The sequence below is a fragment of the Papilio machaon genome, chromosome 20 (assembly GCF_912999745.1).
Source record: "Papilio machaon chromosome 20, ilPapMach1.1, whole genome shotgun sequence".
NCBI classification, from domain to species: domain Eukaryota; kingdom Metazoa; phylum Arthropoda; class Insecta; order Lepidoptera; family Papilionidae; genus Papilio; species Papilio machaon.
Window position 1 is genome coordinate 6,764,700 of NC_060005.1, and position 19,749 is coordinate 6,784,448.

Here is a 19,749-nt window from a genome sequence, read left to right on the forward strand (position 1 = left end):
TAAAAAGTACAATAAATATAAATAATCTCTAAGAACACTGTTTAGACTAATGCATCCTAAAAACTGTTTACCAAAAAAAGTCAAGTCAATAAAAATAAAACTAAAAAATACAAAAAAAATACAAAAAGTTAAAAAAAATAAAAAAAAATAAAAAAGTTTTAAAAGCTCTTTGATTTTTATCAGAGTTTATATAGAAATGTTTATAACTGTTAAAGGAGTGTACACACTCTATTGTTCCTTTTGATATTTCAAACATGCATCACACCCAACTTAAAATGCATCTCTGACAAAATGTATTCTCGGGGAACCTATGTGATGACATGTGGCAACCCTACAGCATGTGACACAATGCTACAACAAACCTCTTGAAGCTTGTTTTAAAATGTGTTGCTGCTTGTGTACACATTTTTTGAGATCAAGAGACATTCCAACTATGTATCCGGGAAATAAAGGTATTCATGAAATACTCTTATGTATTTAAACTAGGCATTTTGATCTTTTTAATCTGTACACACACATGAAAAAGTTATCTGTTAGTAATACATCTTTCCTAATATTTCTTGAACTGAATTATTAATTTTCAATTACTTTTTTTTATTTACTAATCCATACTCTACAAATCTACTGAGAACTGACATGATATATATTTGTATATTTGTTTGTTTCTTTCTCCAGTTATATTTATTTTATATTTAATTTGTGTCATCTGTTGCAGTCGTAATAGATATTAAAGTTCGGATTAATTACGGAGCAGATTTCAAAGGTCAAAATGTCGGCGTTTTCGCGCGCTTTTACATTACAATAAATATAATCACTGCCAAACTTGATCTGGTTCACACGGTTACGCAGTTTGTTAAATAATACAATTTTAAAATTGAAATCGTTTATTTCAAAATTATTCTTACCTCTTTAAAACATTATTAGTTAAAAAAAATAAAGTGCTAGTTAATAGATTCGTAATTTTATGATTTTTTCAAATATGTACTTTACTCAGATACATTATATATACAGATTTGTAACAGTTATATAATCATTTGTATAATCTAAGTGAAAATATAACTATCTAATGATAATGTACCAAATAAAGATATACACGACTTTATCTAGTGGTCTGAAGTTCGTCTCGCACAAGGGCTAAGAAAAATAGGCAGTAGCTCGTACCGAGTTCATCCCAGGCCAAAATTATCATTACCTAATTATATTTTCAACACTAAAAATCATTACATTTTATTTTATTGAACTAGAATAATATGAACCATCATTGTACAAATAAATTATTGTATTGGACCCATCATGATAAATAAATCTACAAACTGCCAAATTAGTCTTTTTTTTTATTTCCTCGCCTGAATGAGTAGTTTTTTAGATATATTGGCTGTTCTTAAATTCGCGCGAGTTGTTGCGCAGAACACAATTTTAGTTATAGCGGGGGGGGGGGGGAGCAGTGCGCTGATTGGCCGCCAAGAGATCATAACTATATGCAGTATATGTAGATTTTTTTATATTATCAGGTGGCAAATGAGCATGCGGCTACCTGAATTCGTCGAAATGGCGAAGCGACAGCTGTCCATAGACAATTGGAGGTGCATTGCCTATCTTTAATCGACGCAGGAGGAGACGGGCAGAATGAGAACATTTCCCCTTCCTATGCGTCTCCTCCTGCGCAAATCCATTTTCCCTTACCGTCATTTTCTTATAAGAAATAGAAAGAGAATGTCGACTAAAATTAGGCAGGCACGCACACTCATCAGACGCAACGCGGTATTGCTTCCACTTATCGCCTGTCTTCTGTATGGTCGTGGTATTTCACCGGTCGACCACCCCCCCATTTGTGCATCCAACAAATATTGCTGTGGGATCACCACAGTTAAAGCATTAAACAAGGATTGAGAGAGGGGCGCTAGTCATCATCTCCCTGGCTTTATCCCACTCACGTGGGGTCGGAGTCTAAAGCCGCATTCACATTTGTCTGACGTGTTGTGTCGTGATGCATCAGAAAGGTATCGGTCTCATACAATTAATATGGTTGCGTGCACACTTCTCTGACGCAGTGTGTTGTGATGGCTTGTGTTGTGTCGCGTCAGAAGCGATCCCGGTCCGCGTCAGTTGGGTGAGGTGCGGGGGACGGCGCAGCGACACGACACAGCGGGTCGGACTAGTGTGCACGCGCCATTTTGTTGTGTTGTGACGCGTCAGAAGTTAGTCATTATAAAATACTGATGAAATTTTTCAGCATCACTCTCAAGCTCTTTAACGAGACAATGAAACTCGCCTTTAGTCTCTCTTTTTGTATTTACTGGATGTATCCAATATCTTTTTCTCTTTCTTTGTTTTATTAGAAGTGTTGCCAGTGCCAATAACTGCATATCTTCTTCATAATCTGAATCTGAATCGTATGATTCATGAAAAAACATTGCGAATGTGTAAACTCTCTGAGAGCTATAACGGAACTGATTAAAAATGCGTCATAACCCGTCATATAGATGTGAACAGTAGCCATCACGACAGAAAGCATCACGACACAACACGTCAGACAAATGTGAATGCGGCTTTATTTTAATGTTTTGGTATATTTTCAGTGAGCCAATTAAATATGATTTATGCCGACCGGATCAATAACTTTGTCGGTCTATAGGGCGCTAATGTTACTGACAGCTACACATATATCACGGCTTATAGCCTGTCCATGTAAAGATCAGTGAATGAACAGAATTTCGCTTCAAATCTTGAAGATTCGCTTCACTTTGTTCAAGATAGAGAAAAAATTTATAATAATTAATTTAACGTTAGAACGTTTAGAACTCAAATTGTTTTTTTTTCTCTAATATTTAGTCTATCGTAGTTGCATAATCTTTGCCAGTAGCCGCCATATTAATTTCGTCAAAGACAAAACGCCGGCCTTTTTTATTTCCCGTTTTCTGTCTGCCGTGAAGCGTTCATATTGTTTCAACCCAGAAAATTGGTAAATGATGGCAGCAAATAATTATTTTGGGTTCACCCACGGGGGAACCCAATACGGGTAAGTTAAAAACTGATTTGTTGGTGAAACATATCGAATCGTAGTGCGTAGGAGAATGTGTAGGTCCAAACGCAGCCTTGTGCTCGTGTGTCTAATCAAAATGGCGACTAGTTGTATTGATCGTGGATTATTGGCGGAAGAGTGTGTTTATTGTGAACAGAGTTGTGTTTGGTGATTTTAGCGCGGCAACAGCGTCGGCAGCCTACGGCGGTCAGACTGGGTACGCCGTAGCGCCAGCCGCCACTGCCGCCACTTACGGTACCCAGCGCGCCGCGGCCACGGGCTACGATACTGCATATCAAGCCGCGGCCGCCACACAAGGTATGAACAAGGTCCATACTGCTTAGTAAAAATCCTTGTTAACTTTTCAATTGCATAGAAAAGTTGAGACTTCATCTAATTTGATGAATAATCAGTTTGCTTCATTGTACTATATATCCTGCCGCAATGCTTGCATGCTGGCAATAGGTGCGACTTGCCGTTGACCCATGATGTTTGTCAACCAACCAATAATAAAAACTTGCTGTTATTATTTGTTTATTTTTATATCTGTAATGTTTCCTCTATATTCTCACAGAATAAACCAAACTAGGTTTATCAAGCAAATTATTTTTATTGTACAAAAGCGGTCCCAAACGACTATGTCAGCACGAAATTAAAAAAAAAGCCTATAAAAGCCTATGATATGCCCGCCACATACCAGCTACCCTCCAGTGAAAGTACATTCAAAATCAGTCCAGCCATTTCAGAGATGACCTGGAACAAATGTGGCTCTTGGCAGACACAATTTTTTGTTATAGGTAGAGCAACTAATCATGGACATTATTTTTTTTCGATATAATATAAATTTTACAAAATGTATAGATATCTCAAGTCAAAACGTAAAAAATTATAAGATTAAAGAATTAAACAAAATTTGCTGATGAAAGTTCACAATTATGATTTAAAAGTGTGCCACAAGTTAATATTTGTTATCAACAATGTTTGCATGTAGAGAAACAAGTGTTGTATTGCTAAATATTAAACATGGGTGAACAAAAATAAAATTAGCATTTTACTAGTTTATCTAAATGTATAGTAGTGAATATTCAATAATTTTGGAGCTTAGAGCTAAAAGTACCATAATTTTTGAACTGAAAATTACATTACGTATGTGCTCAAACACACATCCATTTATTCAACAAAAAGTGTTGCATCACTTAGTAGTTGAGTGCTTTGGACCGGATTTTTGTGCTTCATTCTCATAAGTACCAATTACAAGTTTAAAATATGTGATCTGTTGCAGCGGCGGCGCACGCGCACGCGCAGGCGGCCGCGGCGGCTGCGTCGGCGTACGACGCCAGCAAGAGCGCGTACTACCAGCAGGCGTACCCCGCGCCGCCGCAGCAGCCGGCCTACGACGCCGCCAAGCCCGCCTACACCACGCCCGCCACCTACGCGCAGGTGACCACCACCGCCTACGCCGCGCACACCGCGCACTCCGCGCACACCGCGCCCGTCTCCTACCAAGTTAGACCTCATTACTACACCCTTCACACCCTTCACACACTAACATACACTAACATACACTATGCCTCCTTTATTGTTATTTTTAGCCAAATTTTAGAGTAGTGTGCCTGTTATAGTATATCATATCTATTGTAGGTAAGAGTGCCACTTTCATAGTATTATTATGATCAAAGTGACCAATTCAAAGAAAAGTTTTATTATATGACAGTATTGAAAATATGTCCAACTTCAGACAATAGTTATTGTTTACTGCTGAATGGTTACTATTATTAATATTCTATAATCTCTTATTCATTTATTTATAAAGGATCTCTTAGGATAAGATTTGCAGGAATGCAGAAAAAGAAAGAAACAAAGATCTAATGCTTTAGATGATTGATAGCTATTATTTATCATCGTCCTTCAATATAGCAGAGATTAATGTTAGAATATCACCCTTTTGGAGAGTTGCCAGGATTAAAAGCGCTTGTTGTTTCCGCTTGCATTAAAAGTAGATGTTAAAAACAGCTTTTAATAGTTTATTCCACATTTCAAACATATTCAACAACCAGATGATAATTTTGTCTTATAAATGGTTATTACAGTAATAATTATAGAAATGTTAAAAATACTGGTCCAGGGAGGTGCGCGCGCGGGTGGCGGGGCGAAGGCCTACGGGGGCGTGTACACTGCCACCACAGCGGCCACCTCGTACCCCACGCAGCCCTACAGCGCGCCCGCGGCGCAGCCCGCCAAACGTATGTATGGTACATGTTGATCACTACATGCCTCTTACCTAGAAATACCTCTAAACTATAAAATGAACCAAAAAGCTTCATACACTTTTCACTTCACGTTTTATAGTGTGTTAACGAACATTTTGAAGGCAATGTTTTTTTACTTTGAATTTGCAAATTAATTTATTCTTGTTGTGAGCAATGTAGTTTGATACAACAATGTATGGTTGTAACATGATCTCTGTTTGTTGCAGCTCTGTACAATGCCGCCACTATGTATGTCGCGCAACAAACTAAGACTGGAGGGGGCGGGTAAGATTGTATTTATTTATATATTTCCTGTGAAAAATATTAAAGCTGACCAACTATTTGTTTATATTTGAATATATTTAGAAGTTTATGACTTGTACTACAATTAATGGATTATTATATAATAATTATTTAATAGCAGTAGTTATATGTAGATGTAATAATATTATGAGAACAGTGGTTGGAAGAACTACAACAAAGGCGGTGTGGGCGCGGGCCAGTCGCGTCGCCCCAAGCCCCCGCCCAAGGCCCAGCAGCTGCACTACTGCGATGTCTGTAGAATCTCCTGCGCCGGCCCTCAGGTATGTCGCCATTTGGAACTACCTTAGTTAGTACTTATAATAGTCATATGTGTTATGTGTGAATTGAATCAATTGTGACCACCGGTAGCTTAAACAACCATTGGTATTTACTGCTTTTGAATGTAGGAATGATATTTGTACATTATTGTGTTGCGATGTAGACGTACAAGGAGCACCTGGAGGGTCAGAAGCACAAGAAGAAGGAGGCTGCAGTGAAGCTGTTCGCTGCTGGCGGTGGTGGTGCTGGTGGTGGTGCGGGCGGAGGTCGAGGTGCAGGCGGGGCGCTGCGCTGTGAGCTGTGCGATGTGACGTGTACGGGAGCAGACGCATTTGCTGCACACGTGCGCGGCATCAAGCACCAGAAGGTGCTGAAGCTGCACACGATGCTCGGCAAACCAATACCTCCCGCTGAGCCAGCCAAGCTGCACACTGGTGTGTACTCGTGTTTTTTTTTATTATGGATCAATTTAGTGGTTGTTGGGAAATTTGGTTATTATATTCAATATGCCCGCCTTCTATGGTTATCCAAAATTATCCAACTTTATTGTTGATGTCAACGATTTAAACCAGGGATTCCTAAAGTGGTTGATATCGAACTTAAGCATTGATATTTTTCTCTGAGTCTTTTTCTATTGACTAAGTCAAAATGAAAAATAATAATAATTGATCTTAAAGTAGGTAATTTGGCCATGGGGGGTCTGAGGTAACAGTTCATTTTGGAACTGTTCACTTGTCCAAATTAGTTTGGGGATCCCTGATTTAAACTATTTGATAGATAAAATATAATACTTAGTTGTCATTAGCATGTAGCACAATTTTATAATTATCGTTCTTTATTTATAATATTAGTCTATTCCTGCATCTTTTTCCTGTTACCAAAGTATTATTTAAATTTTGAATTTTCTCTTTTTTTTTAGAATTTGCATCACTTTAAAGATTTTCTGTAATAAAAAAAAGAAAGTAAGATAAAACATAGGGATACTTTGAATCGTGGAAATATGCACCATAAATACAAATGGATGTGTGTGTGGCTAATTACTGTTTATGATTACTTCCGTATTCATAATGCTTAATCTTTAGTTAAATTTTCGCTTTGTCTTTGCAGCAAATAGATTAGATTTCGCAGCAATGCATAGTTGCGATAAATGTTTAACATTTTGCAAGCTGCCTTACAAATGTTTTTTTGTAGACTTTTCATTTAAAAGATTGAAACAAATTGTGCAGCTACGAAATCTACTATTTATTGAAGTTTATTACCCAGGTTGTTTGTTTTACGTAAATTGAGTGATATATTGTTATGTAAATGCAACCACGCCCCCGAGCACGGCCGCGCGGCAGACATAGTGCGCTGGGACGTGGGCGAGTAGCTCGCACCGCGCTGACTTCTCTTGACGCCACAGCATCATATCTGTATCGGCGATCAGTCAAATTTTCTCTAAACTATTTCTACCAACACTCGGTACAGATATGGAGTGTGACTCGTAGACCTTTTGCGATTCGTAGAAGTTACTTTTGGTAATACGAAAAGGATCTATGCGTGTGGTTTTGTGTGAGAGAAAATTTGACTGTTCCGATCAGCGAAAAAGACGGTGGCCGGTACGCCCAAGATCGCTTTCGTGGCGTCTGGAGAACTCAGCAGTGTGGCGAGCGGTGAGGCTGAGGGCGGCGCCTGCGCAGACAAGGAGGGCGACGAGGAGGAGGGCGAGCCGGAGCCCGAGGTGCAGCCCGTCGGACAGGACTACATCGAGGAGATCCGCGGCGACGACGGCAAGGCGCTCAGCTTCAACTGCAAGCTCTGCGACTGCAAGTTCAACGATCCCAACGCCAAGGAGATGCACATGAAGGGCCGCCGCCATCGCCTCCAGTACAAGAAGAAGGTAGGCACAAATATTGAGTAGTAACGATCAAAGGACATCACATCGACGTGGCATCCAATGATTACTTAGTAAAAGGTTTGAGGCGCTCGTAGAGCCCGGCGACCGCGAGCTTACCGAATGGCTGGCGAGTGGCCGCCGAGAGATCCGAGCGTCGCATGATTACAAGGCATTATGAGGATGATCCAACATTAATATCATTTCATTGGTGCTGAAAACAAATCTTAACATTTAAATGTCTGTATGCTGTAGGTGCAACCGGACCTGGAGGTGAAGGTGAAGCCGTCGACGCACCAGCGCAAGCTGGCGGAGGCGAAGGCGCAGCGCATGATGGGTCGCGATGACATGTGGGCGCGTCGGCGTATGCATGATGTAAGTTATAAAGTACTCAAATAGTACGTACCATTGTTTGACTACATCACTGATTTACATTGGCTAAGACTGTCGTCAAGTGCTAGTTTTTTCCATTGACAAGAAAATCACCATTAAAATGTATTAATAGAATGTCATTGATATGGTAATAATAAAGGTGTATGTTTGTTGCAGGGCATCGAGGACGAGGATCGCGTGTACTGGGAGGGCAGCGCGGAGGCGTGGTGGGGGCGCGGCCCTCTACCGCCTCATCTGCACCACCACCATCACGTATGTACCACACGCACCACACCGCACCAAGCAAGACAGTCTTATGTGGGATGTCATTATTAATCTCTGGTCTCTCACTATGAACTATGAAATACACAAAAGTATAAATGAAGGTTAATTCATTTTGGGGTATAGGACTCACTAGAATTTCAGTATACATATGTAATTTCAAGCTATTGTGCACGGAGAGGTGTATGTAAGTATGTATGCAGCAGGGTCTGGGCGCGCCGTACGGGGCGCTGGGGCGGCGCGGGGAGACCGCCGACGACCGACACGTGCTGGCGCGTCACGCCGACATCTACCCCGCCGAGGACGAGCTCGACACCATACAGCGCGCCGTCTCACAAACTGAGCGCGCGCTCAAGTCGCTCTCCGACGCACTCGCCGACGCCAACAAGCCCAAGGTAAACTCTCCTCACTCTCACATATATACTAGTACCTTATTCAAAACATACTAATCGAATAAATGTACATTTAGCAGCAGACACAAGTCAACAAGGCCCCGACCAAGCCGGAAGACAAGAAGGAGGACAAACCTGAAGGGAAGGAGGACGGCCGCGACAACCAATTGTAAGTTAAACGCACTTTATAGCTTACGTTGTTAAAATTCGAGTTTAAAAAAATAAGAATCTATATTTAAATTTTAATTATTACGGATTCGAACTCTGGGCTAAGTAGTGAATACCTGTGAATGTGTTAGGTTCTCGTTTGCGGGCGAGGGCGAGGCGAGCGGCGCGGGCGCAGGCGGTGCAGGGGCGGGCGAGGGCGCGCGCGCACTGAAGGGTGTGATGCGCGTGGGGTTGCTGGCCAAGGGGTTGTTGCTGCGCGGCGACCGCGATGTGCGCCTCGTGGTGCTGTGCCACGACCGCCCCACAGTTACATTGCTCAAGCGCGTCGCCGCTGACCTGCCGCACCATCTCGCGCGCTTCAAGGTACGTACTGCTTGATGTCTCCACTCTAACCATTATTTTAATTAGTCTTAAACCGCTGCAAGAACTTTATCCAGTTTGTAAATTATCTGTGAGTGATGTAATACATCCAGTTGATAAATGTATTGTTGGTGGCAGAGCCCGGGCGAGGAGGTGAAGTACAAGGTGGAGCTGCTGCCGGCGGAGGGCGCGGTGCAGGTGTCGGACGGCAACGTCAATGTGCTCGTCAGCCTCACCTCCGCCGTCATGCGCGAGCCCGCAGGTACACCCCCACACCGACACCGACACCCCCACACCGACACTGACACCCCCCACACCGACACCGACACCGACACCGCACGACTCCACCGCGACAATCGCACGGCATGCGAGGTGAAGTGTGAGATAATATGTTACATTTGATCAATGTCAATTTAGTTCACCACTACTTTACTGAATTCGATGTATACAATTTCGCGTCTGAGATAATGCAACAAGCAGAACAATAGGATTGATATTTGCTGTTAATTTGAAACATACTATTGCTGGCAACAAGCAATGATCTGATCCCTGTATTTCGTCAAGGTATATATTTCACCTCGCTTAACTCGTGTTGGAATTGCGCGTCGAAGTCGTGTACGTACATGTTACATGTGAAGACAGACATGGGAACAAAGTATCTGTTTGTCTAATTACAATATTAATTTATCTTGTATATTATTTCAGTTTGATTTGTTTAATTTTAGTATTGTTTAAGTAAAGCAATGAGATAATTTGTTCAGTACTGACGCTTGGTGCGGCCGCGCCGGGCACTTTGTGTGTTGGCTTATTTTTAGGTGTGATGTAGAGTAAGCAGCGAGAAGAAAAGGATTTTTGATCATCCCTTGCGATATATCACGCGCCCTGCGCTGTGCTATATTCATTACTAGTCTACTGAAACGGAGCAAACATTCCCCTCTCATGTGCTCTTTGTACTCATATATAGATATATTTATTTTTATGCGTAGGATAATGTATTATTAATATAAAGGTATGTAGTTGTGGTATATATGTAAGTGAAGTGGTTAGGCCGCCACCGCCATGTTTGCCCCGTTTTGGTGGAGGTGCTGATGGTCAAACACCCTTTGTGTTGTTGTCGCTAGAGGGTGGCGACGTAAAGCGCGACGACAAGGACGTGCTACCGCGGCAGAAGTGTTTGGACGCGTTGGCCGCCCTTCGGCACGCCAAGTGGTTCCAGGTACATTCGCCCACATTATCAGACGTCTGCGCACTCCTCTCACACGCTCACACGCTCACATCTCTTCTCTTCTCTAGAGCCCTACAAATGATTCATTAAAAAAATCATTTCTAGAAAACAAAAATATTATTAATATTTAGAGGGAGTGCGCACGTTTATTTTAGTCACATGTTTTTTTTTTTTACCTAATCAATGTAGATTTTAATTTGTTTGAAATAAATATTTATAATGTAAAATTTATGCTCCCATGAACATGTGGCTACAAAGTGCTTGTCGACAAAGCTGCGTTTCCATTCGCACTTTGATATGGCCTCTGGGAGTCGATAAGGAGATACGAGGAAACGCAGTTTGAGCGTAGTCTGATCCAACGGAGATGATAACACATACATTTCTCTTGTTTATCTTACAATTTACTGACGACGGAATCTCTTAACCTTTTTAAGTTAATTAAAACCGATTAGCTAATAATGTTATATCACAACAGCAAGCGGAAGTCCGGTTTATTTAAAAAGGCTCTTTTAGCCGTAGTTAAGTATAGTAACCGGACGAGCGAGCCTCGTGTCCAATGTTTGTGGTAACTGCGGTGGGTTAAGAGATTCCATGTGTGCGTACGTGTGAGTGACGCGGAGTGTTGTGCGCTGCGTGCGCGGCGTGTGCGCAGGCTAGGGCGGCCAGTCTGCAGTCCTGTGTCATCATCATACGCATCATGCGCGACCTCTGCCGCCGCATACCCAACTGGATGCCGCTCAACCCATATGTGAGTACAAACATTACTTGTTGTCCAGGTTAAACACACCGCAGACCACTCATTTCTGTGCAGTTTTAAATTAAAATAAAGACTATCTGTCTAGGGTTTTATGGATGTAACTTGATCTTGGATGTCGAAGAATCTTTATATCTCAGGCTATAGGTAGTTTGTGGTTTTACTCATTTATAGAAAGCAGTCATATAGATATCTAGATTAGATTATATCATTATATATATGTATTTAGAACAAATCTCAGCTCTTAGTATATTGAAATAACATGGGAGGCTTGTGTTTAACGTGTCCGAGCTGCAAAGAGTGAGAGTGGTAAGATGTGTTACGTTTTGCAGGCGATGGAGCTGCTGGTGTCGGGCGTGATGCAGTCAGCGGGCGCGGCGCTGTCCCCGGGCGAGGCGCTGCGCCGCGTCATGGAGGCGGTGGCGGGCGGTCTGCTGCTGGACCACGGGCCCGGCCTGCGCGACCCCTGCGAGAAGGAACTCGTTGTTAGTTGCTGTTCTTCTTTACATACACACATGGAAAATGATTGAAAAGTGGTTATTTTTTAACACCATTGGCACTGTACTTAAGAAACGGAAAGCAAAAAAGTAGTTGTTTGTTTCATCTTGGCGAAGTTTCATCTTGATGTAAGATGATCATATAAAATATCAAAGTATGTATTTATATTGTCCATACCATTTTTTTTCAATGAAAAAATTGTTTACCAGGACGCGCTGGGCAACCTGCCGCCACAGAAGCGCGAGGACCTGACTGCGTCCGCGCAGCAGTTCCTCAGGCAAATTGCATTTAGACAGATACACAAGGTGAGTGGTTTAATTAATACATTTATTACATTTATTAATTAATACATTTTAGTATTTTAATTAATACATTTCAATGTGTGTAGGTGCTGGACATGGAGATGCTGCCAAAGCCGAAACACACCGGCGGTCCGTGGAAGTTCCCGCGCAAACGCAGGCGCTCCAACACCGACACAGACCCCGACCAGCCCAACGGTGACAACCATACAAACACATACGTCAATTAATGTATCGATGGAAATGATGAGACCTAGATGACGAATCGTAGACCTGGTCGGCGTCGGCGGGGAGGGGGACGGCACTGAGTTGTTCAGCGCCCAGCCCGACCCGACGACAGAGACCCGGCCTTTGACGATATGGCACTCTGATCCCTACAATAGAACTCATAATCCTTCTACAAAAATATACAGACTTTCAATTTCAATTGAACATTAAAGTTTACTTTGATAACAATTACGTTTAAAAGATGAAAATGATAAATGTATAATTTTCAGGCGAGGGCAAGGTGGTGAAGACGGAAGAAAAGATGGACGCGTCTGAGTCTAGCGCGAAGAAGTAACGTTAGCGGCGCCGCGCGGAGCTCCCCGCCCGCCCCGAGCGCCGCGTGGAGGCACTCGCAAGTACTTGTTATGTAGGAGGTGTTTGTACACGAACTTTACTCATTCGGAATTGAACTTTGATACTAAGCGTAGACAAGTAACACGCTGCCTCTAACCGAGCAAAAGGTGGCGCAAACACATTTAAATTAACTCGATTCTTGCAAGTTTGTCTTCGAGATGTACGAAAATAACATAACGTAATCACACTAACACCTTACAGATTATTTGACTGAAGATTGTGTAATAGTTGGTTTGAAATTAGTTGAAAATTTGTGATTGTTTTATTTAGGACAATGAGATGAATTATGCAATAGATGTAAACATGTCTGTCGTCATGTCACCGCGCCCCCCCCCCCCCCCGCGCCTGCCTGACGCTATATTTAAACATTATTCTAGTATATATTTATTGTATTTTATATTTAATATATAAAAATATTTTTTGTCACATGAAAATGTAAAATTATTTTTTGTGGCATCGATCTGTCCAAAAACTAAGCAAGAGTTAGTCCAAGATATGTAGTGTTTAGTCTCTAGGCTATATTCTATATTGTGAATAGTGTATAATTGATATTGCACGAGAGATGACAGGGATTGTCGCGTAGACTCGCTGCGCCCCCCGGAGCCGCGTGACGCGCGAACTTTGGGAGTTTTAAAGAATGGTCATAGCGTAAGTTTTTTTAATCTTAGGTCTCAATATTTGACATCAAGCAGTTAGTTCCTGTATTTTATTTTTAGTTTAAGGACTTTGATTACGGGAGTTCTGTATTTCAATAGTTACTTCTACCTACCTTAAATGTAGGTAACAAATCCACATTCATTATGTAATATGTTTATTTTCTTACCCAAAATGTTTCATATTTTTGATTGGTGTTTAAATATTTACAATAGACGAAATTACAATGTTTTATCAGCAAAGATAACGTTTTGTTTCACATCGCGTCATAACTGTACTTTATCGATAAATAAAGCAATAATTCAATCTTTGTGTTTAATTTCAAATAGTTTACCTATATCTAATATGTTTATTCTTCCATATCCAAGTGATTGGGTTTTCTTAATGCTCTTATACGAGCGGTTGCGCGCGACTTCGTCCGCGTGGAATTAGTAAATTTATTAATATTACCTGGGGATAATGTAGCTTCCTACAGAAAAATAGTTTTTCAACTTGGTTCGGTAGTTTTGGGAGCCTACTCAATACACTCAAATTTTTCCTCTTTATATTAGTATAGATACCATATATAAAATGGGATGAATAGACACAAAAGTAGAAAGATTTTACCACAATATAGAAAGATTTTCAGAAAGTTAGTGATTTGTCAACAAAGCCATTGAATGTTTTGGTGTCAAAGCTATTTTTATATCTGTTTACCTCATTTTACCAGTAATTAACTATTTCAAACAAATTGTCAGGGAAGGGAAACGGGTTTAACGAGGGAGGGGGATGTTTAAAAGAGTAACATAAGGCGATCATTACCTCATTTGTCTTAATATATTATAATAAAAGTCTTTTTTGAGCTGTGGTATTGATGTATAAATTGATATACAGATATATAGATTATACAGTGATATTGCTAAAATACATAAAGAAAATCACATTATTTTTTTGAAGTTTTAATAAACATACAAAATATACAATATCCATTGATGCTTAAAAATGTTAAATAAACTTAATATTTAAAAAATAAAATATGGATATTGTTAATTCTGACACATTGGTACCAAGACATGTTCACCAAAAAATTATATTGCTATTTCTTTGTTGAGTTCCTTTTTAAATTTCTTTGTATTACTACCCAAACAGCAATTTAAATATAATTGTAAGTATATTTAAAATAATCAGTGGTACTGAAACAAAACAAAAGTAATTAATACATTGATAAAGGAGATGAGATGATAACTTTGATGATAATACAATGTATCCAAATATTAAAAATTACTTAAAAGAGGCATATAATATTGTTTTTTCTTCTACATCCATCCAAATTTACGATGTGCTGAGCAAGATAAAAATATTAGATAAATGTCATGAACTTTTAGAGCCAGTCACTTTTTTTGTTTAACCTTTTTTCTGCAATGAATAAAAAAATATATACTTACTCCTTGTCACTGTTCTTATGGATCGCACAAGGTTTAAAATTTGGAATTTCATGGACGACTGATCCACGAAGCCTTGTTCAGAGACATTTGCACCCCATCCCACTGAAACAAAGTACATGTTTTTTTAAGGTGGTGAAGAAAAAGCCTGATTTGAGATTGCTCTCAAAGACTCCATAATCAAAGACATCTTTAGTTACATTTTTGGCGTTTAAATATTAAACATTAACGTAGTATTCAACGTTCAACCTTATAACCTCTTCGGGTGACTACTTACTCTTTTGCATAAACCTTTCTTCGTGAAGGACACAAACTGCATTGAGGCAAAGCAAAGAAGCCTCAAATAAATTCCACAGGGTTAGCATTTTGATTATAAATGTATTTCGCAAGTGATTATTGGTTATTAATTTAAACAAATTCAAGAAACATTACAAACTGTTTTAACGATATACGATATGACACAAATCAAACATAATGTCAAACTCAATCTGACAGATCATAGACAAAAATTGACAAGTGACAACTCACTGAAAATAAATAACAATAATTCAATTCACGCCCATAACTGTAACCATTGTAGAACCGGATTTCACTGAAAAATCTATTAAATTATTCAATCATGTCTATTATAATTCTTTGTGTTTTAATTTTTTAACGCTTTATAATAGGTGGCGAGGATCTATGCAAAATATGAAAAGCCGAATTGATAGGACGAAACGAACACATGGTCTCAAGTCAACTCAGCTGTCAATGTCAATGGTGATTTAAGAAGTGTCACGTGATAAACTCGCTCATGTTCAAAACATAGTTCAAATAAATCACAAATTCAAATAAACGTAGTGGTTTTATCCTCTTTGTAAATGAAATCAAACTCAAACCATTGATTGGTTTTAATTATTGATCGTTTTAGCGTTAGCATACAAATATAGAGTCATTGCTCATTGTTCTTCTTCTTTTAATTAGTACTGGACTCCATCGTTATCATTATTGTTGTTTAACCCGTTAGCCAATTTATATATTTATTGTAGTTTGACTGTAATTATAATTATTTTTTAAACAAAATTTTCGTTGTGGTTCTGCTTTCTCCAGCTGAGTGTAGCACAAGAAATGGAAGGTGAAGAAAAATCGTTTACTATATTAAAGTGCCCTATAACTGTACCTGTCTCATTAGATGCTACTCAGAACTCGAATCATAGTAAAATGACCCAAGATGAAGTCAAAGAAGTTAATATGTACGCGCCAGATATAGGGCCAAAATTTTATCCAGTCAAAGGCAATGTGGTGACAGCACCAATAATTACGAAGAATCTTCCAGAAGCATTTAGTTCCCTACCTATTTGTGGGCGTCCTGAATCGAAAGATCTCTTAGAGCAGTATCAAGATCAGAAGATCAGAGATTACGTTGGAGGTGGATTGAGTGAAGAAGAATTTGGCAAGCTTGCCAAATACTGCAGGTATGTATTCAGTATACATACTATACAGGTGTCCGGAAAATACATGTACAATAAAGTACCACAGATTCCTTGACCGAAAATATGACAATTTGACCTAACTTACCTCTGTCATATATTGTTTCGTTTGGCCGCTAGAGGGTTGTAAGGTTTGCATATTATTTTAAATTTCTTTAAATACCTCAAAAAGTCCTACATAGATATTATTCGTATTGCAAACATGGTTTTTGTTTCATAAACTACACCTTTTTGTAAAATAAACCATTGTCATAAAACTTACAGGTGGCTCGAAAACGTTACTGTAACAAAAATTCAATCATATTTTTGCAAAAAATCATTTTTTTAATCACTTTAAAAATTTTATTTATGAAACTGGAATTTTTACTCATAGTTTCAGATCTTTGTTTATATTGACATTTTATTATCATATGATTGGCTGCATAACTTTAACTTTTATAAACTACTAGATTAACCCGCGACTCCGTCCGCGCGGAATGAAAAATAGAAAACGGGGTAAAAATTATCCTATGTCCGTTTCCTGGTTATATGCTACCTGCCCACCAATTTTCAGTCAAATCGATTCAGCTGTTCTTGAGTTATAAATAGTGTAACTAACACGACTTTCTTTTATATATATAGATATTTCATATATTTTATCTATTACCAATAAAATTGTATTTTGTATATCTGATATTAGTTTACTGAAGTTAAAAAATATTTTTTTTAGTCCCAATCATCTAAGAACTGGTAAGGAACTTACAATGGACACAAATGTCCCAGCATTAGGTATTCTGCCTCCTAAAAAAGATGATAAAGTTTATGAAGAGGGTAACCAACTTAATATTGTCAACAAGTTTAAGTTACGTGTGGAGAAAGACAAGACAAACTTGTTTGTGAAGAAGTTGAAGTACAGGGGGATGAGATTGCTGCCACTTACAACTGAGGTAGGATTTACTGTGTGTAATATTAAAAGGTTTACTTTGGTACAGTTGAAATGTTATAATACAACTAGGTGACGAACCGCAACTCCGTACAGGCGGAATTAAAAAAAAAACATGATAAGTAGCCTATGTATTCTTCCAGACTATGTTACCTGTGCAAAATTTCATCAAGATCCATTGAGCTGTTTCGGAGATACCTTGTAACAAACATTCATCCATCCATCTAAACATTTGCATTTATAATATTAGTAAGACTAGGATGTATAACACATTCAGTGCCACCAACTCTCAATAAGAGTTCACTTTCAGTATCAGACAGGTTGAATAAATATTTCTCTTTAATATCGCCATGGGCGAGGTTTCTATGGCGCCTTCTTTTTTCTACACCTTTGAAGGAGTTTAAATGGTTTTTGATATTGTAATTTGTAATTTGCATCACAGCACTTTTCTACCTAATGTCCCAACTATACACTACCTATTCTGAACACTTCCTCGGAAAAAAGTTATTAATTATTAAATTTCCCAGAGTATTGTACATGAAATTGAATAAGAGAAAGTTGGGTTATGTCCCTTTCCACTAGGTATAAGGAGTTTAATCTGTATGTTCCAAAATGTAGTATATTTATGGTGCATAATATTTTCAGGATGAGGATGATGCAGAGAAAAATGGAACCCCACTTGAACCAGGCAAAGACATACTGTACAGAGTGCGCTTTTATAGACCTTTTATGTGTGGCAAAGAAAGAAATGTGAGTAACTTTGTAATTTACTATTATTTAAAACCATTTCTTTCATGTTCAGAGAAAAAAAAACCTATATGTTTGCATGCATCGGCTATTTTCCATCATTTCGGATATTAAGTGTAGCCTACTCAGGGTTTGTGTAGTATTTTATATAGTTAAAGAAGGTACAAAAGTACAAATCTTTCCTCTTTATAATATTAGTGTCAATCTTCTCAGATAAATCGTTTAGTTTATTTCTCAGTTTCTTAAACCCTCGATGAATAGATTACTTCTGTCAGGTGTTTTGTGGAGCATGTGACATTCACTCGGATCATTTGGTTAGAATATAATAAGTATTGTTGTTGTGCAGAACTCCCGTCACTCAGTGTTCACATGTGACGTGGTGTTGTGTGGTGAGAGCCGGCTGTCGGCGCTGCGCGAGCGCATCGTGTGCGCCAATGACGTGGACGTGCGCGTCGACGTCTCCGCAAACCCCACAGACTTGCCGCACACCACCGCCAAGGTGACAACATTTGTTTTTTATCAATGTGCTTTACGTTTCTATTACTCTCTCTTTTAACTTCACTCTCCTTTAAATAACATTTCAGTAATTAAGCACTTTTAGTTTGTTTAGGACAACTGGAATGTAATAAATTCTTTGTTAAAGATATCTCATTTAATATTTTTGAACCGTATTTTTGTTCCAGGAATTGTTTCCATCGGGGTTCATGTTCATAAACAATGTATTCTACGTGGACTCACGCGAGGGCCGCGTGGACTACACGGAGCCCATCCGCACGTGGGCGCTGCGCCGCGGTATGGGCGACTTCCCCAAGCTGGACATGCACCTCGTGCGCCTTCAGGACCTCGTCATACGTCTCGGACATCCAGAGGTCAGCCTCACCATCAGCAAGTCACGCTGCATGTGTCACAGAAATACTCGATTCATCTTTCTAAAAGGATTTTGTTAGACTGAAGCAGGGTTTCCTGTAATGTCTGCAGGTGTACATCCACCAGGGCAACTGCGAGCACCTGTTCACGTTCTCCGAGGTGCGGCTGCTGGGTCCGCGGGAGCTGGTGATGGCGCACCAGCTGCCCCGACACACGGCAGTGCTGCAGCACCAGACCGTGTACTGCACCACCTGCGCGGAGTTCGGCGCCAAGTGGGTGGTGGTCGGATGTCCTCGGGTGCCCTTCGATCCCGCCTTCTTCTGTGACACCTGCTTCATGTTGTATCTCTACATCGACGGCAAGAAGATAGGACAATTCAAGGCGTATTCTTATAGAGGCAACGAGATAAATACTTTGAAACCGCTCGGTTAATAAATTGTTTTTTTTTTTGTTTCTATTGTTTTATTATTTCAACCATATTACATTATATTTTGACATGCCATAAAAATAACTCGACGGAAACACTCAGCAATTTACGCAAAACTACAAGAAATTTAAAAAGGGTAAAGGAGAAGGTACATTTTTAACAAGAAAAATAAACTCGCCTGTCAGAAAAGTTACAGCAATATTTTTTGAGCGTTTTTTTTTAAAATAGAAGAATGTATTCACAGCTAACATAAATCTGGTGGAATGATAGTTACCTACTGCAAGTCTGCGCGAGACATGACATGTACACCATGCCACTACAGAGAAATTCAACTAAAACACTATTAATACCTTTAACTTTAAGATTTTACTCAAAAAGTTATACAATGTTTGGAGATTTTTTTTTATAAGACAGAGGAACTGCTGAGGCGATGCCGGCATTCTAATACCTATGCATATTTTTATAATATGGACCGAAAAAATTGATGTTCGATGGACGTCTAAATATCCGGCTGTCTGTTTTCTGTTATCATCGATAAGCCAAGA

At 39.5% G+C, this 19,749-nt stretch overlaps 3 protein-coding genes across 9 annotated transcripts; 2 read left to right on the forward strand and 1 right to left on the reverse strand.

The window, feature by feature from the left end:
- The first annotated feature begins 2,871 nt into the window (after nucleotides 1-2,871).
- Nucleotides 2,872-13,046, forward strand: LOC106711515 (zinc finger RNA-binding protein). 7 transcript variants are annotated; one of them, XM_014503841.2, is made up of 20 exons: nucleotides 2,872-3,019; nucleotides 3,201-3,340; nucleotides 4,305-4,528; nucleotides 5,142-5,274; nucleotides 5,499-5,556; nucleotides 5,732-5,855; nucleotides 6,017-6,287; nucleotides 7,434-7,732; nucleotides 7,982-8,101; nucleotides 8,276-8,371; nucleotides 8,584-8,775; nucleotides 8,850-8,941; nucleotides 9,072-9,303; nucleotides 9,439-9,562; nucleotides 10,422-10,516; nucleotides 11,178-11,273; nucleotides 11,612-11,764; nucleotides 11,987-12,082; nucleotides 12,166-12,274; nucleotides 12,574-13,046. In XM_014503841.2, exons 1-20 carry the CDS (start codon nucleotides 2,967-2,969, stop codon nucleotides 12,636-12,638), a joined length of 2,772 nt encoding a protein of 923 aa, XP_014359327.2. In that variant the 5' UTR covers nucleotides 2,872-2,966; the 3' UTR covers nucleotides 12,639-13,046. The 7 variants fall into 7 exon arrangements, with proteins under 7 accessions (XP_014359327.2, XP_014359328.2, XP_014359329.2 ...); XM_014503842.2 differs by having other exon boundaries at nucleotides 8,853-8,941; XM_014503843.2 differs by having other exon boundaries at nucleotides 8,587-8,775.
- Nucleotides 13,047-14,375: 1,329 nt separating this feature from the next.
- On the reverse strand, nucleotides 14,376-15,216 carry LOC106711494 (immediate early response 3-interacting protein 1). Its single transcript, XM_014503813.2, has 3 exons — nucleotides 15,050-15,216; nucleotides 14,776-14,877; nucleotides 14,376-14,523 (listed from the first exon to the last, which is right to left on the reverse strand). The coding sequence occupies exons 1-3, from the start codon at nucleotides 15,135-15,137 to the stop codon at nucleotides 14,468-14,470; spliced, it is 246 nt and encodes an 81-aa protein (XP_014359299.1). The 5' UTR covers nucleotides 15,138-15,216; the 3' UTR covers nucleotides 14,376-14,467.
- Nucleotides 15,217-15,742: 526 nt separating this feature from the next.
- LOC106711389 (snRNA-activating protein complex subunit 3) lies at nucleotides 15,743-19,209 on the forward strand. Its single transcript, XM_014503694.2, has 6 exons — nucleotides 15,743-16,226; nucleotides 16,951-17,167; nucleotides 17,809-17,913; nucleotides 18,257-18,409; nucleotides 18,594-18,779; nucleotides 18,889-19,209. Exons 1-6 carry the CDS (start codon nucleotides 15,880-15,882, stop codon nucleotides 19,207-19,209), a joined length of 1,329 nt encoding a protein of 442 aa, XP_014359180.2. The 5' UTR covers nucleotides 15,743-15,879.
- The last annotated feature ends 540 nt before the right edge of the window (nucleotides 19,210-19,749 follow it).

What these genes read in the sequence shown, in the direction of transcription:
- LOC106711494 (XM_014503813.2), bottom strand. Translation starts at nt 15,137, where the DNA reads ATGCTAACCCTGTGGAATTTATTTGAGGCTTCTTTGCTTTGCCTCAAT. An exon ending in AGAAAGGTTTATGCAAAAGA is followed by an intron (nt 14,878 to 15,049) that starts GTAAGTAGTCAC and finishes ACTTTGTTTCAG; the next exon opens with TGGGATGGGGTGCAAATGTC. An exon ending in CATAAGAACAGTGACAAGGA is followed by an intron (nt 14,524 to 14,775) that starts GTAAGTATATAT and finishes GTTTTGTTTCAG; the next exon opens with TACCACTGATTATTTTAAAT.
- LOC106711389 (XM_014503694.2), top strand. Translation starts at nt 15,880, where the DNA reads ATGGAAGGTGAAGAAAAATCGTTTACTATATTAAAGTGCCCTATAACT. An exon ending in AAGCTTGCCAAATACTGCAG is followed by an intron (nt 16,227 to 16,950) that starts GTATGTATTCAG and finishes TATTTTTTTTAG; the next exon opens with TCCCAATCATCTAAGAACTG. An exon ending in TGCTGCCACTTACAACTGAG is followed by an intron (nt 17,168 to 17,808) that starts GTAGGATTTACT and finishes TAATATTTTCAG; the next exon opens with GATGAGGATGATGCAGAGAA.
- LOC106711515 (XM_014503841.2), top strand. Translation starts at nt 2,967, where the DNA reads ATGATGGCAGCAAATAATTATTTTGGGTTCACCCACGGGGGAACCCAA. An exon ending in CCGCGCCCGTCTCCTACCAA is followed by an intron (nt 4,529 to 5,141) that starts GTTAGACCTCAT and finishes TTAAAAATACTG; the next exon opens with GTCCAGGGAGGTGCGCGCGC. An exon ending in AGACCCCGACCAGCCCAACG is followed by an intron (nt 12,275 to 12,573) that starts GTGACAACCATA and finishes TATAATTTTCAG; the next exon opens with GCGAGGGCAAGGTGGTGAAG.